This window comes from Equus caballus, chromosome 18, assembly GCF_041296265.1.
Source record: "Equus caballus isolate H_3958 breed thoroughbred chromosome 18, TB-T2T, whole genome shotgun sequence".
Lineage (NCBI taxonomy): Eukaryota > Metazoa > Chordata > Mammalia > Perissodactyla > Equidae > Equus > Equus caballus.
This window is the reverse complement of record NC_091701.1, coordinates 39,067,480-39,085,109: the sequence shown is the minus strand read 5'-3', so window position 1 is coordinate 39,085,109 and position 17,630 is coordinate 39,067,480. Positions and strand designations below refer to the sequence as shown.

General features: G+C 38.9%; 1 protein-coding gene across 1 annotated transcript in view; it reads right to left on the bottom strand.

Moving 5' to 3' along the window:
• The window catches only part of GALNT5 (polypeptide N-acetylgalactosaminyltransferase 5), a 47,289-nt gene continuing 29,659 nt past the window's right edge, over positions 1-17,630 (bottom strand). Inside the window, exons 4-10 of the mRNA XM_001491135.5 lie at positions 17,115-17,250; positions 16,417-16,536; positions 13,851-13,968; positions 12,514-12,837; positions 7,798-7,878; positions 4,739-4,900; positions 1-1,943 (exon numbers count right to left, since the gene is read on the bottom strand). Of these exons, the coding sequence (XP_001491185.2) occupies positions 1,803-1,943; positions 4,739-4,900; positions 7,798-7,878; positions 12,514-12,837; positions 13,851-13,968; positions 16,417-16,536; positions 17,115-17,250 (1,082 nt within the window). The 3' untranslated portion in view covers positions 1-1,802. The remainder of the gene's footprint in view (positions 1,944-4,738; positions 4,901-7,797; positions 7,879-12,513; positions 12,838-13,850; positions 13,969-16,416; positions 16,537-17,114; positions 17,251-17,630) is intronic.

The following is a 17,630-nucleotide window of genomic DNA, read 5'->3' as shown; positions in this document are numbered from 1 at the left end:
TATTCATTTGCTTGAGGAAGATTAGCCCTGAGCTAACATCTGTGCCAGTCTTCCTCTACTTTGTATGTGGGACACCTCCACCTCATGGCTGATGAGTGGAGTAGGTCTGTACTCAGGATCTGAACCCGTGAACCTGGGCTGCTGAAGTGGAGTGTGCTGAACTTTAACCACTCAGTTACAGGGCTGGCCCCCAAATTACATTTTAAACAGGAAGTCAGAATTAAAGATGCCTAATTTTACCATCAGCTCAACTGAACAAAGGTTTTCTTTTTTATGTTAACAAGCATATAGCATGGATGTCCTCCAGAGACTCACCCCAGCAAAAATATTTATGTATCTCTTTCAGAGGAATGCTTCGGAACAGATTTGTTTAGGCTGGTGGCCTGGGGCAATTGAACGAGCCCTGTCTCTGGAGATGCAAATTCTAATTCTGATTCTGTCACTAACTGGTCTGGGATTTTTAGACAGGTAATGTATCTTCTGGGCATCAACTTTTTTGCCAAAATGAATGAAAGGGATATCAGGATTTCTAAGATCTCTTCTGGTATGTGCAAGTACTGCCATACCTAAGAATAGGGGCTCTTCTTGGATCAAAGAATTATTGAACTTTCCCCCAAATTTATCAATGTTATCATTAGGCCCACATCTGGGGCTTTATTATTTTTTCCCCCACAGAGGTGTCAGATCCCCTTTCTTTTTTGGCCAAGAGTAGGGCAATTTTTTCTCAACTCTCTTCCTGATGGTTGTTTACTTCATTCTTTTCCCTTTTTACTAGGTTTCCTTCACTTTATTTCTACTTTGATATCTTTTAGAGCCCATTTTTAGCACACTTCATCCCTGTGACTGCTGCTAAATCTAAAGTAGTATTTTATAGAAAAGAACCTGAATACTTTTCCAGTGCTCTATTTCTGCCTTATTTGTTTCAACTCTTCTTATTTGACCCCCCACTAGAATGTGCTCAACAATTAAATGTGTTTTTGGTTGCTACAGTGTGTTGAGACCCGGCCTTTTCTTCTTTGCCTTTTTTCTTTCTCTTTAAATATCCACACAACTAGTAGCTAGAAAGTTACTAGTATATGACTTTTTTTAAAAGTGTAGTTTTAAAAGCAGAAAATGAATCGAAACAATGTCCATATCTAGAATTGAATAAGCATTTGACTTCCTCACTTAAAATTTTTTCCACTGAGTCAGATTGGGAAAAAACATTATGCGGTGTCGAGATCAAAATCCTGCCATCAAGGAGTATTACATCAACACTATTTCACACTGTTGGGTAAACACGCTTGTGGTCCAGCGGGATTTCACCAAGGTGATAACTTTGCGTTTCTGAGGTCTTCTAGCTATAGCAACTCAAGTAAATTTTTTTTTTTTTTTGGACGAAGAAATAGCAAGTAAAAGACCAGGTTCTCATTGATTTTACCTACTTGTGGGCTGAAAGAGTTAGTTATTAACAAAAACAGTCATCCTTAGTATCAATGTGTTTCCCCAAATACTTCTGAACTCATTTCCGGTTACCTTTAGATGGCATGGGGAAACTTGCAGGCTGAATTCCAGCATAAGGGGAAGAAGCAGGCAATTTAAAAGGCCACCAGGTGCTGAAGAAGGACTCCAATCCAATGTTGGACTGTTTCCCTGAGCTAACTGTTGCTGTCTCAAATATTGTGATTTAAAAAAAAAAATCTTCCATTCAAATGTTAATAATTTTGAAACTTTTAAACAACCCTGGAGAAATATAGTCACCAAGTTCACTGTCATTTTCACAGTGTCTAACGGGTTTATTAGATAAAAATATCAGTTGCTCTTCAGTCTTCATAATATTTTTCAAATTTCCACTTTTGATTTGGCTTCACTGGGTCACAAGCAGCAACTTTCAGGGTCTTCTGAGAAAGATTTCCTTCCAAGCATAACAACTGGTGATAGTTTCCAAAAACAATGTGGTTCACCTGGAGAGAAAGGGAACCTGGGAATGAGCAGTGGGCTGAATTGGACAACTGAGATGCAAAGAAATAGAGACCAATAAAAAAAGATAGTTTATTGTATTTTTGATTCCTTAGGAATTCTACTGAACTAAATTAATAACATAAACACAGGCTTTGGACAGTATTTTTTTCTCTGTCTCAAACTAGGTTCTCATACTTCTCTAAGCTACAAGACTTTTAGCTCCTCAGGAAACAAAAGATGAATTTTCTGATGATAATGGGTAATAACTGTATTATTTAAAGGAAATAATTCCAATTGGCATTTACTATATTTGATACCTGGCTCCCTCACTGATGGTGGTAAAGAAAAAATACACCATCACAAAAAGTAAGCTAGTTAATTTCTTAAGAATATGCCTCAGAATGTAAATTTGGAATACAACGTGTAATTAGAAAAAAGTCAAAGGTATTTCAAAGGGTGCAATTTTGCTTAATATTTATTGAATATCCTAGAAATGGTCGATAACCTACTTAGAACGTGTTCATGTTTATAATTTTTTTCACCCATCAATGCTCTCAATTATCCATGACTGTGACAAAGATAATCTTCATTATATATATATTGTTTTGAAATACTTAAAAAAATTGATCGAATAGGGTGACTTCATAATAATTTATTTTAAATATGCTCCTACAAAAACATCGCTCCCCTTGTAGGAATTTGGAAATGTGGCGATTGAGTATGCTCAAGGTTTTGTAAAGCAGCTGGACTTGAGCAAAAACATTCTGGATTATCTACAATGTTCTGCTGGTCGATTGTAAAGAGGTAACTAAATAACTCGTCCCCAGCCTAAAGACATTTGATGTGGGAACCAGTGGTGGAGGAGCATTTCATGTCCCAATCACAGACACCACCTGTGAGAGTATTTCCTTTTAGATGGTCACAATCCAGTGCATTTGGGGAGGGCTGATCTAGAGGACATCTTTTAAATGCAGATCTAGAAATGTACAATTTTAATAACTCATTGGTATCCAGGGTCAAACTCACTACTACCCTATGTCCATCCCTGAAGTTCTCAATTACTAATGCTTTCTAAAAGAAGAGAGATGCTTCTGTGATTTATAGCCTTATTCACCATTTCTCTTGTTTTTTAACACACATATGTTTGAGCACTTGGGAGCTTTAGTACGAAAACTACCAAAAACTGAAAAAAAGGAAAAAGATGACTGTCAAGATATTCATCTCCATAACATCTAGCAGCATGAAGAGGGGAACCCAACGCAGAAGGCAGCTATGTAACATGTGACAATGTCGCAGGCACAAACAAGGTAGGGGAGCAGCTTTCTAACTTTTGCCATCTTAATTAAGTTATCTTCTTACAAATTGGCTTACCTTTTAAGGAGACCAAAATTGAGCCTATACAAATATCAGCTAATGAAGGCTTAAGTTCCGGGGCCAATCTAGCTGGTAAATAAGCCCTATGTGATTTAAAGACTGTCTCTTCCTAAACATTTTCTCATCAACCTGAAATTTTTTCTGGTGACAGATTCACTTCTGGAGATGAGGAGTGTGTTCTGATTCTCAATCTCTCTCTCTCCCCTTTAGCACAGGGTTAAGAAAGCAGAAGGTAAGATGTAATTTATTCAATAGATGTTTACGGATTTCCCCAACACTATGCAACATAAAATTAGCAGCTTATACGCTAGTAATTTCTAATTTTTTGGTGATAAAATTATCACCAAAGAGAAAAAAAATTGTCCATAAGGAAATGAAATATAACAGGGAGGATCTATGGGGAGGAAGATTGGAGAATGTGTTACTCAGGTCCTGACTTTGATCCTGAGCAGGATGAAAAATGTCGTGAAGAGAATAGTCACTGGCTGTGACACCAAAAAGATTGAAAGCACTTCAAGGAAAAAGTGTGCTCATTTTGGGGCCGGTCCTGAGCAAAATGATGATCTCCATATACTCGACGCATTCAGTGGATTTGGTGGCCACGTGCTAGTAAGATAGTGGCAAATTTGAGAAGGCAGTCCTCAAATTATTTCTGCCACCCCAAGATCCTACACTAATGCTTATGGATTTGTACCCTGTTAAAATATAATTGGGAAAAACTGAGAGGACATTGAGAGTGAATAGGATAGAGCAAGTGTGTTCTAGTAAATATGAACAACTGGACCTCTGGAAAAAATCCCTTGATTGGTAGTGTGGGAGTGATACTCCCATCATGGCTGGTTTCAAGCTACCACTGTAGGGGGGCAAGTGCTGTACACAGTCAGCTCCTGCAAGCTGGTTGGAGCTGGCTCCAGCAGGCCCCTGAGAGCCTAGGTCTCTGGGATCCAGATGGCATGAGAAAAAGTCTCCCTGTGTGGAAAGGAGGCACAATGTGGAACCAGATTCATACTAGAGGGCAGGGCTTGTAGGAACCACACTGCTTCTTGCTTTCCTCATATACTCTCCTTATAAACTTTTCTGGTAACCAGTGAAAACCAACTGTAGCCACTAAGCCTGACTTTTGGCTTTAATGGACTGAAGCAAATGACTTTTAGAGACAAAGATGTTGACGGCAATATAACCCAAAGAACCTGGTGACTTCTATTTAAAATAACTGATTTGAAATAATGTTGTAAAAGAAAAAAAAGGACTTAACAATTAACAAAAATATCTGCTCATCTCTCTGGATGAACTTTTACACTGCCTCTACTGTCACAAACACATTTAAAGCTTCTGATTGAGGAAGCTGACAATGGGGGTTCTATGTCCTATTTAATTGAAAGTTGGATTTGTGGTAAAGAAGAAGCACAGATATTTTGCTTACCAGTTCTGGGTGAAAGACTGATGTTGATTTATGTAGCCATTTTAGCCCTTTGTTTCTGTTATCACAGAGGTGCAGCCTCAGGGCTCTGTTATCAGGGATGGGAGCTAAGCACCATTCCCCATGTTTAATAAGTCTTAACCAGGTGTAATTAAATTGTTGAAGCTGTGGGAGAAATGAATAGAGAAGGTCACTTCAGGCAGCAAACACAAGTAGGAGCCCGGTCAAAGGTTTCTGACAGCAGTGGTGAAGAACGTGGGCACCCTGGGCAGATGTTTTGTATTCAAATCCACTTTCAATTCTGATAGTGTGGGCATATTATTTACCCTGTCTAATCTCATTTTTATCATTTCTAAGTTGGAGAGCAATAGCGTTTATCTCAGAAGGTCGGGGTAATGACTGTCAAGTGTTTAGCACATGGTAAGCCCTCAATAAATGTTAGCTGCAATAATAAAAATTATTTAGTATAGTTAGTACTAAGATGCAAATGGATGTCATTTCAAGGGCTCTGAATCCCAGACAGCACTGGTGTTTGAGGTATTGGAGCATTCAAACCATCACATGATTAAGGCTCCAATTTTTAATGATTAAGCCACTGGGGCTATGGGGAAGTCCAAGTCACGGTCCTAAGTTACTTTGATGGAAATTATTATGCTTCTTTGCTGGACTGTCTAGACAACTGGACTCCTAGAGGCTGTGTTCTATTGTAGGAAAGGCTAAAGTCTTTCTTTGCCGACAGCACAAGGAATCATCAGGTTGCTGGGGTGTTCGCATCCTCCAGTTCATAGGAAGTGCTCTCAGAGAAGTCCAGTTTTAAGGAGTTGCCAATGTCTAAAATAAATACTGATTTGGGTAATGGAACCACATTTTCAATTTTTATAAATATTTTCTCCAGTTGTTTACAACCTAGTAATATCTACCTGGTCAATTAACTCTAAGGCTCTGGATCTGTGATCAATTTGTTTTTGCACCAATGTAAACATTTTAGAAAAAAATAGACTGTTGGCAAAATTTATCTGAATGGTTTCATCTGGTGAATCATTTATAATGTAATTGAGATTTAACTTAGATTATCAAGTGCATCATTGGGTTAGACCTCCTCACTCAAAGGGTAGTCCCTGGACCAACATCAGCATCACCTGGGAGCTAGTTGGGACCGCTGAATCTCAGCCCCACCGTGGACCTATTGAACGAGAACTTGCAATGTAACAAACTCCCCAGGTGCACCTTAAAATTTGAGAAGCATGGATGTATGTCATCACACAAGGAATTTATGTTAGTACTAAGAGAAGTGAGATATTCCCTTGAAAAGAAACATCTCAGCTGGTTGAAAAGTTAATAACTAAGGAGACTTTTTATGTAAGGTGACGGATAGGGCATGATGGTAGAATCCTAGTGTTTTATTCCTTTTGAGGTTTTTTGGAGGAATGCTATAGTCACTGGCTTGGTATTAAGCCTTGTTAATTCTGCCTCACATAAGTTAACTTCCTTCATGTTTCTTTACTTTTTGTTACTTAAACCAAGCATAAGAAGCAGAAGCTAAATAGGAGTAATGAGACGAAAAAGAAGATGGGCCTCTGTGGAAGGCGCGGGCTGTGTAATTCAGACCTCTGCCTCCCAGCATCCCCTAGAGATGCAACAGTTTTCAAGATCAGAACTTGGCTTTTCCAATAAAATACTGGTTAATCAAGCACAGGAAATCACTAAAATGATGAGTCTTGAAGGATTGCATTATTTAATATTTTACTCTCTTTTCTAATTAAGAAAGAATTCCGTAGGGGCCAGCCCTGTGGCCGAGTGGTTAAGTTCCGGTGCTCTGCTTTGGTGGCCTAGGATTTCGCCAGTTCAGATCCTGGGTGCGGACATGGCATGGCTCATCAAGCCATGCTGAGGCGGTGTCCCATATAGCGCAATTACAGGCACTCACAACTAGAATTTACAACTACGTACTGGGGAGCTTTGAGGAGAAGAGTTAAAAAAAAAAAAAAAGAAAGAATTCTCTTAGCCTCAATTTTGTAATCCACGGCTGAATTACAGCAACACAGATGACAAAAATGCCTTTTCTTCTAGTAGCACCTTTGAATTAAGATCTTAGAAATGAGATGCACTTGAAAATATAAGCAGCATCTCTAAGTTAAAGCAAAGAAATAAGTCTACACAAGCCTAGATTGTCATCTCAAAACAATTTCTCTATCAGAGTGATCTGCAATTTATGGGACTGAGTTCTACTGATGAATTGATGTTCCTGTGAGTCCTATTTGGCACCCATACTGTAACTGTCCCCACAGAATGAGAACAGGTGGGAAACGTATGTTGGAGAGGGAGGTGCCGTCACCCAGAGCTCAGCGCCAGCACTGTGGAGTCCCTGCTCTGTTCTCCCCGGCCCTCCTCCCTCCTCCAACCATTGTGCTCTGAGTTTGTGGGAGTTTTGCTGTCGGGTTTTCTACCATGGATCATGAAAGTGTGATTTGCATTACTTCCTTAAGATGTAGCAGAATGGGGAGGGGCAACTGAATCAGAAATAAAATTGCTCCCTTAGATTAATTATTTAAAAACATGTGCTGTCTTTATTTTCTGTATTATTTTATCTTTATATGTAATGTGTTACTTTTCACATTTTTGTCTTTATTCTGGTAGCAGTGAACATTTGTGGAGCACTCAGTGTCAGATATTGTTCTCCACACTTCATACATATTATCTAATTCGATCCTCATGCCAGCTCTAGGGTGGGCACTATTATTACTGCCATTTACCTAAACTTTAAGGAATTTGCAAAGTTAACACACTTTAACAAGTGATGGGGCCAGAACTGGGTCCCTGAAGGGGTTGACTACAGTACCTACACCTTTACTCCCTCAGTCGCTGTCTGTACATTTAGTGGTGGACCCTCTTAGCACCAACCTTATGATTACATAGAAGTTTAGAAGTGAGTTATTATTTCCATTGGTAAAAATGAATTTCTCAAGTGAGCGATGAAGATGTTGTACCCTGCGCCTGTCAATTACACCCGTACCAACTATCAGCTGCACCTCCTATGAGGGAGAAAATCCAGCTCAACATACCTTGCTGCTCCCGTCACAGTCTTCCAGAATGATGGTAGTGTTTTCAATGGAAATGCATTTACCCAAGGCCACATTAATAAGCTAGGAAGCAAAATATAAAACATGCATTCAGAAAAAATATTTTAAAGTAGAACAAGACATTCAGAAAACACAGAATATAAATATAATAAGGTTAAGAGATGGCTAAGTTAATAGCTTGGCATTACTTAGCACTACGATTTTATTGGTTGCTATCTCTAACAGAGACATAATGTAATCTTGCTAAAGTACAGCTTCAATCTGTCCATTTAGGCCTGTGATTCAGCCACAGAGCCAACAAACAGAAGCTTTTAATTAACCCTTGCCCAGAATGCTGAATAGAGAATGAGCAAAAGGTGGCATGAAAAGTAGTTATTTTCTTGTCTCAAGTTTGTCTGATGCATATATTAAAAGTCAATGCACATATGTGCAATTTAATCAAACCAACAGTTGTGGGCTGTGTTCCCTGGCTGACCCCTCCAAGCTATTTGACTGCTTAGGCACTGAATCATAGATAAGTTGAGTCCTTCAGGAACAGCAGATTCAGGCTGATTCCCTGTCAGAATCTTCTTAATGACTCAGGCAAGCTACAATTCATTACAGGAAAGTCATGAAAGTTGATACAGAGCCAAGTTTAAAGTCACTTTCTGGCAGGCACCCAGGTTTTTAATGGATTTACAGGGTCAAATATGGAGGCAGCTTTCTATAAGTCACAATTTAATGCAGAAAAATGTTGATTCCCTTGCCCCCTTTGACATTCTGAGCAGGGCTAACGAGATGGTGGGTTAACGGTGCGATTTAGACTTCTCAGATTTCTGGAAGAGTTGTGTAGAGCAAGTCTACATTCAGAAAGCCTCCTGTGCTGGGAGGTGGTAAGGTTTTTGTTGCCAGGGACATTATCTGTGGTCCTTCCTGTTTCCTGGTGCCTAACAAAGATCTCTAACTCTGGGGTGCTGTATGACTCAGGCTGTGTCGCTCACAGAGTTGCCAAACTTTGTAACAGTCTGCTCAGCGGCTTGGTCCTCATTTTTACATGCATAGCTTAGCTTGCAAGAACGTAAGAAGAATCTTAAGGCACTACAAAATGCAGGAAAATCTAAAAGCAAGAGGGAAATTTTCAAGTATTGGTAAGCAAGGGGCCAATATTGTAAGGACAGGAGAAAAACCTGGGCATGGATAAACCAGAGTTGGAATTGAGGTCTTCTACATAAAGGTGGAAAACTAAAGAGTTAGACCCTCAATGGAACGGTGTACTGGGAAAAACAGTTTACCCATTAGTACAGAGAGATAACAGGGAAGCTAGATTCTCCCATGGGAATATAAAACTTTACGCCAACCTTAGCTTGGGTCAGAGATGCAAATTTGCACTGCTTGCATTGGATAGGAACCATGACAGACCATCAAAGCACAGAAAGAAACATAAAAATTGTACCAGGTTGGTTACTTCTGGTGTGGCTGGCAAGCAAAACAATTCTAGAAGATCAGAATCTCCAACAGAAATTCTCAAAGAAAGCTCTATTCACAATTTAAAATGAAAAATATGGGAGGAGACAATCCACGGTCAGTAAAGGAGAGCGGTCAGAATGCACAGAAAGAATCAATGACCATGAACGTCAGAGAGGAGATTTGATAGAAATGTACACAGGTAGAATAATCCTGGAGTTTAAAGAAGAAAGTGGTGTTCCAATTGTTCTCGGGGTCTTCACAGAGATCAGTATAAGCTCCTGTACTGGTAGATTATACAGAAAATATTCTCTCTTCAAATGGGTTTGGAAACCTCTGGCTTCAACACAGCTGAACAGGTTGTCCTACTCCAGAACTTCCAGAACCTTCTGGAAGTTAACCTTTAGTTCTCTGCTCTAAGAGGCAATGTAGTGTGAAAGTTTGCCGAACGTATTTGACCACGGAATCCTACTTTTGTCATCACAACTAATAACATTGCCTAGAACAGTGTTTGGGAACCCCTAGTTTCACTGATTTCTTTGCATTTATTTTGCACAATACCTTCTTCCAAGCACTCAAAGACAGCAGAAGGAAAGAGAAAACTTTTCTATCCTTTGCCTTCACTTCATGTGAAGATCTGTTTCCCTTCTCTCTGACGGGAAATTACTGTAGAAACTGCTTTTCTTCATATAGAAATAATCTATGAAGTGCCAAGAAATTGTTATTCTTTATCTCATTGTGGATTGTTTTCAAAATTGATTTTTCATTTTATTTTTAAAGAATTGTATCCATGCTTTTGTTGTAAGCCATTGCAATCTTTTTTTAAAAAAAAAAAAAATCGGACAGTATATAAATTTTAAATGATCTGTTTTGAATTATTTTATTTTCCAACTTAGGAGGTGGGTGTCCACAGTTTATCATAGGATTGTTAAACATTAGCTTATAGGCTGTTTGCTAAGAGTTAAATCCAATATAAATATATAATATAAATTATTTGTGACATTATTTTATTCGTATCAAGTATATTTGTTTAAATAAGAAATGATTTGTTCTCACTCAAAAAAGATAAAACTTTCAATGGATTTAGATTCCTGTGTGTAGGTTGAAAGAAGAGAAAACAGGAACAAGAAACAAAAAATTGTGGAGTTTATTTTCTTGGAACTTTTGACGATTGTCTATCCAAAATAATGATCTAGATAATCTCACTCTGACTTGCCTGGAGAAAGGTCCCATTTTTTTTTTTAAATGGTGATACTGCTCCCCCCTGGCTCCTTAGAAGGAAGCAAAAGACATCTTTATTTAAATTTGTCTAAGGAAGGCATCAAACAGTGAGGTAATAGAAGGAAAGGACTTGTTAAAATCATTAAAAAGATATTTTCTGCATTTTGATATATTATAGCCCAGACATCAGCAGACAGCTGTCTCATTTGGAGAACGCTTCAAAAATGTCCTGGGCAGGCTTAACCCAAGTCAGCCTTGCAGAGGAGGCGAAAGGTAGTTTTTTAGTTCCCTCTGGTGGCTAAAGTTCAGTAATGCTCTTGCTGAGATTCTGTGCTGTTGAGAGGGAAAAGTTACTACAACGAAAATTTCTTTCTTTTTTCCCTGCTCAGGAGACAGAATTTAAAAATGTAAATTTATTTTACAGACATGTTATTTGAACAGTGTATAAATCCAGGGTATTCTTCCTAAAGAGTTACGTGGGATAAAATATCAGGTCGAACCACCTGAAGTAGCTGCTGTTCTATCTTGATCTATAAAGAGGGCAATTTTATGATATATTATGTTACATACAAACAGGTCACATAGACTTATTTGTCAGCTGAATTTTATAAAAACAGAACAAATTTTCGGACTAGTTTCCTCTCTTTCACACTCTTCCCAGATCTCCCTCTACCGTCAAGGAGAATGGCTTTACTAAATCCTTGTCATTGGGAGATTTGCTAGGCAGAGAGTGGTTGGTTTGTACAATCCACCTTGTGGGGAGAACTGAAGAAACTTGGCCTAAAAGAGCAGGTTGACTGATGGTCAAGTCTGAGAACCCCTTGCATGAAGAAAAAGGAATCTCTGAAAGAAAATGAAACAAGACTGGGAATCTTTATGAGTAAAATTAAATGAGAAATAAAACAATAAAAGAGAGTCAAAAATATGCAAGCATGGGGAGGAACTTGAGGTCAAAGCTTGACTAACCTCCCTAAACCCATTCTATGGTAAATGTCCTCATGTCTTGCCATCTTCTTCACATTAGGCCTCACTCCTAGAGTGGGTTTGAAATGCCTTTCATCCTTGTTTTCTTCTTAGCTTTGTACTACCATCCAATCTATCTAGCTTGGCTTCTTCCCTTTTGGTATGTTACCTTGTGCCCTGGAACTTTCTCTGCCATTGTCTGACAATATTTGTTATTTTCAACACCTCTTTGAAATCTGTAAAACTCTAGTTAAATTATGGCAACCCATTGCTTAACCCTACTCAATAACTTCCTATTACGTTCAGAAGAATGCAAGCAAGAGTAAGAAAGAAATACATAAAAGAAGAAAGAAAGAGAGAGAGAAAAAGTAAGAAAGAAAGAGAAATAAAGAGAAAGAAAGAAAGAATGTTTGCTCTGCCTAGAAAGACCTACATTATCTTTCTCCTTCCTCCCTCTTCAGCTTCATCTGGTACCATTCTTCTCTCCCTCACACCCTGACAACAACATTCATCTAATTTCCTGTTCTTGATTGCCTCAAACTGTCACCTTAGAGTTTTTGCACAAGGGGCATCCTCTGCTTAGAGCTCTCTGCTTTAGTGCTTGACTGACAGACACTTCGTCTCTCAGGCCTGGCCTTCAAAAGCCCTCAGGTGGTTACCCTAACTTAGAAGGATTCATCACTGTGGCCAGTTCCCTAAACGAGAGCTATTATATTTTTTATTTACACTTTACTAGCTTATTTGTTTATTATCTTTCTTCCCTACTCAATTTTAAGCTTCACAAAGAAGGGATCAGGTCTACTTAATTCATCACCCTATAATCCAATGCTGAAACACTGCCTGGTTTATTGATGCTCAATGTGCATTTGCTGAATTAATCAATGAACATGACTGCCTGGAAGCCTTCCACAAGTTTACCTATATTTAATCCTCAATCACGTTTTGTCTCATCTGCACTCATATTTGGTGTTTATTCATAACGTAATAAATCATTCTTTCCCACACATTTTCAAAAGAGCTTTGGCATTTTGTTTTTTTAGAGAGATATTTTAAATTGCTGCTTGAACTTACCACACCACTAGCCCTCACAATGGGAGCCTTCAAGTCTGGAAAAACATTGTCCAAGTACCACTTGAAACTTTTGCATTTTAGCTTCTTTCGAAGCTCCCGTTGTTGGGTGAGGTTTCCGACATCTAACCCTTGGTCTATGAGGTGATCCCCATGGCCATAGAACAGCTCCTTGTACTCGTCAAGCCAGACCTCAGCAACCCGCACCAAGTTCCGCTCCACTGTCTTCATCCGGTCTTTGGGGAAGGAATACGGATTGTCATTTCTGAATATGTGACCCACTCGGGAACAGGGAATGATTTCAATTTCACCACCACACATCCACACCTGGAATAGTTTGATGATAAGCATCAATTATCAAATGATTGTCCACAATTCATGGGCAATTAACAACAATAAGAAACCACCTGGTGACTCCCCGCCCCCAGCCCCGTTTGAAGTAGGATTTTTCACTTCTAAAATCTTTTTCAATAGAAAATTAAACTCACAGGTTTATTTAGTTTTATATATTGCTGAGGATCATTTTAGGATTTGTAAAATAGATATATTTTTCCTTCCATACCCCGCAGGGTAAATCCTTTTCGCTAAAGACATTCTCACAGAATTCCAATGAATAAAATACATAACATGAGTTCCTGCTTTGGTTGAAACAGGGAAAGGAGTATATATTTCCATTTTTTCAACCTTCCTTTCTCACATCTTGGAATGATCCATATGATTTGTGGAACACAACTCGAAAACCATTTTTCTTGATCAGGAGCTCAAGGTAATACCCCTTTTACTATATACCACCCCACTCCATGGGAGAGCAGTTGCTGTTTGAACACTCCCCAGTATGGCTGCTGTTGCGACTTTCTTGGGTGTTAACCAATGATTGCATAAACACCCAGAGTTGTCTGAGGTGCCCAAAGTTGTGCACTGGCCCCTGTTGGTGGCCTGCTCTAGAGGCACTTCTTGTACTTCTGTTGCTTGGACTCTCCAAGATGACCCATTACTGAATAATTTCATTACTCCCAATACATTAGAAAAATGTTCTGGGAGAGTTGTTTTGCATCAAGTAAGAATCCCATAGCATTTACACTGAACGGCAGCTATTTCCTCTATATTCAGAGGCAGAAATAGTATTGTGAAATATTAAGGAACTCTAGTAAATTTCATGAGCGCTGCTGATTCTTCCAAATTCAATATGGGATATGAAACCATTAATCCAGAAGCGTTGAAATTTCTGCGAAATTTCCTCTCAGAGGCAGTCGCAAATGTGATTGTATTAGTAAAATGAAACCATTTAAAAATGATAAACTCTTAACTGTAAACAGAATTTGAGAAACACCTGGTAATACCTTGAATGAGAGCTCCATATTTTCTCCACCCCAAACATCAAGCCCAGGGTCATAAGTTCCAAGTTCAAAAAAGTAGTTTTTATCGATAGAAAATAATCCACCTGCCATGACAGGGCACCTACAAGAAGAAAAGTTTGTTTTTTAAACTTGCATGTCATGGGAGCTCAACTTTTAGAGTGGGTCCCCTGTGCAGTTGTGATGGAGTTAGGAGGCATTTCAGAATAGCTACCAAGTACAGGGAGATGTTGGAATGGAGTCACAAAGAGCATGTAAGTGATGAGTTCCCTGGTTCATGAGGACAGAGCTTGATTAGGGTCAAAGATGGGGCCTGGACCTAGGATTCTTATTTGTCCTTTACTCTCTGACACAAACTCTCCAGAGATGTTATTTTTAACAACACTTATTTAGTGCTAAGGGAGTACCAGGCACTGTTGTAGGTATTATATATATATATAAAAACTCATACTTCACAAAAATCCCATGAGTGTGTACCATTAAGAAACTACAACATAGCCAGCCCAGTGGTGCATTGGTTAAGTTCGCACCTTGCACTTTGGCAGTTGGGGGTTCACTGGTTCGGATCCTGGGTGTGGACCTATGCATGGCGTGTCAAGCCATGCTGTAGCAGGCATCTCATGTATAAAGTAGAGGAAGATGAGCACGGATGTTAGCTCAGGGCTAATCTTCCTCGAAAAAAAAAAAAAGAAAAGAAAAGAAACTACAACATAGAAAAAGTGAGAAACTTTCCCAAGGCCACGGACTAATATGATGTACATCTGGGGTTTCAAATTTAGGTGTTCTGGCTTAATGCTCTGTTCTCGCACTCTGCTATACTGCCTCTATCGTAGACAAGATTTACTGACAGCTCATGTGGCGAATACTTTTTTTTTTAACAACTGATGCCAATCTTTTTTTTTTCTTCTGCTTTATCTCCCTAACCTCCCCCCCCCCGTACACAGTTGTATATCTTAGTTGCAGGTGTGAATACTTTTTAAAACCCTTTATATATATTATCTGATTTAATTCTCAAAACAGTCTAAGAGGTAACTTAGTCTATAAATTAGTCTTAATGTAAAAATGAGGAAACAGATGTTTCCTCAACAGGTTGTCATTTTTTAAAGCCCAGACTACTAGTAAGTAGTAGAGTTGAGATTTAAACCCAGAGTCTGACTCCAGAGCCTTCACTACTGTTATTGATCATGGAGGATAGACACGACATTTGAGTCAGCAGTTAGGCAAGGCGGTAATCACCCCCCATGGTGATCGCCACTGGTGGTCAGCCAGCTGAAGGTGGTTTGTGTGGAGGTCCTGCCTTGTGTTCTGGGTATACAGCAATCTCAAGGGTAAAGTAATTCCTGCCCCACACCTACCTCCCTTGCCCCACCATTTATGTACATATTTGATCTGTATCCCAAATGTCCTTTCCAGACTAGCCAGCATGCATTCTCTTCCTAACCTTATATTGAATATAATCTGAACTCAACCACTACATTGACTCTCAAAATGGGAGTCTGAAAAAGGCAAAGAGTTTCTTTAGGTGCGGAATTAGAGCAAGAGTGTCAAATTCAGGCAGATCTGAGTTTGAATCGCAATTTCTTCTTTAACTAGCTGTATATCCTTGGGAAAATTACTTAACTCTTTTACATCTCAATGTCCTCATCTCTATAATGGGAATGCTACCACCTCTCTCCTAGGGTTGTAGAAAGGGTTAAATGCATACGGCTTAGTAAATGATAGTACTCCCACTTCACTTGCCAGGAGTATCAATTCTGAAAGCATCACCTGGCAAGGAGGAGGCCTGCCTTATCGAGGGGTAAGTTCGGGGAAGCCATGCTGCAACGCACAGTCTGGGCTCCAGCTTCCTCCTGGGACTTGCTGGCTTGCATCTACTCAAGTTCTCTCTCCAAGAGGAAAGCTCAGGACTCCTGCTGCTCTGCCTGAAGCTGGCTGTGTGCTAGTCTCATAGATCTGGACTCTGGGAGAAATTTTAGGAAGCTTCCACTTTGGCTTCAGTTCTAAGCTGTGTTCTTCAATCCTGCTTCTCCAGCAATAAAGCCCCAATTTTAATTCATATATGGCTTCTGTGTCTATTTCTCAATTTATTCACAGAACTTGGCATCCCTCCCATGGAAGGAGTAGGATTAAACTCGAAAAGAAAATCCTAACAGCAGCTATCATTATAATGGTATTTCTATTACTATTATTTACTCTTTTAATTTTCACTCATGTAGACTTTCATATTATGTGTGTTTATACAGCATTTATGCAGCATATTCAACTAGCTTATGTTTCTTAGGTTGTAAATCCCAGAGAACAGGAATAGTATTAGCGAATTTCTCTGGGTTCAGGGCTGAATAGGGAGAAATTGACCATTTGAAAAAATGCATTTTGTTAGCGGAAACTAATTTCTCAGGAAAACTTTGCTTTTGGTCATCTATTGGCTAGAACTGTAATTCTTGACGCTCTGTAGAATGACAGAATGAAAACATTTGTTTGTGGAATTGCTTCCTACGCCTTTATAAAAAGATACCTGACTGCTTCCTAATTTTAAATTTCACACACTTACCTTATTATGTCAGTGTCTTTAATTCTGTTTTTTGCAACAATGTCTGGAGGAATTGTTCTCCAACCAAAGTTCATGGGCCACACAAAGACGCCTCTTTGAAAGTTGTCCACTGTCATGTAACTGATCCAGGAAATAAACCAAAAGTGCTACCTGAGATCATATCCATATACTTAATCAACCCGACGCCATGTTGTGTTCAAATGAATGAAAGAAGTGCTTATGCATATGATTTTAGATCATCATAAACTTTTAAATAATATTTCAAGAAAACTTATAAGTACAATTTTCATTAGTGACTAAATGGCTGGATTGCTTACTTTTAACTTATAACGTTTTGGTCACTTTTCAGGGGAAAAAAACAATTTAGGAGCATACACATATTTCCCAAAAAAAGAAGAACTAATATGAAGGAAAATAAATATCTTGGAGTTCAGCTGAACAGAAAGAGGAAAGAACTGGACAATGAGTGTTAGCATTTACTGGTCTTAAGGATTGATGATGATTTGATTGATGATCAAATAAATTATTGGATTGACCTTCTCTTGTCCCAAGATATCTATCACATATTTCTATTTATTTAAATAGATAAAGTATGTATTTCTTAGATTTGCACCCCACATGTTAATAATATGACCAGGTATTTTCCGTTGCTGCTGGTTAAAGACTCAGAAGTATCTTATGGAGTATGACAATATTACCTCATATCCTTATCATTGATGACTTCGATTACTGGACAGGCTACTTTCTTTCTACTTAAATAAACTCTCTCCAGAAGAGGTTCCAACCAACCAACGTTACATTCCACGTGAGAATCTAAGAATGTCAACACATCACCTAGAGAGCCAGAGGAAAAACAATCACTTGAAAAAGAGACCTACTGAGTGTGTGTACTTCATGTTCGAAGGTCTCAGAGATAGCTCCAGAAATGTGGTTGTAAAGGCGGTAGTATTTTCTTCTCACCAAATTCCTGATCCCTATAATTTCATTCTATAATGAAGTGAAAGAAATTTTGTTTCTAGCCAGTGCTGTGGGGCAAGCAACATTTACGTTTGGAAAAAATTGATAAGCCACTTAGAATGGGTAGCCAAGACTGTGAAGGGAATATTTAGTATTAAAGGTGGTTGCTTATGTCCCTTCTAGGGAGGGTGGGTGCCATTAACTCGGAGGGTGGAGAATGAGGACTTCGTTTGGCAGAAAACCAAGAGGAATTTGAG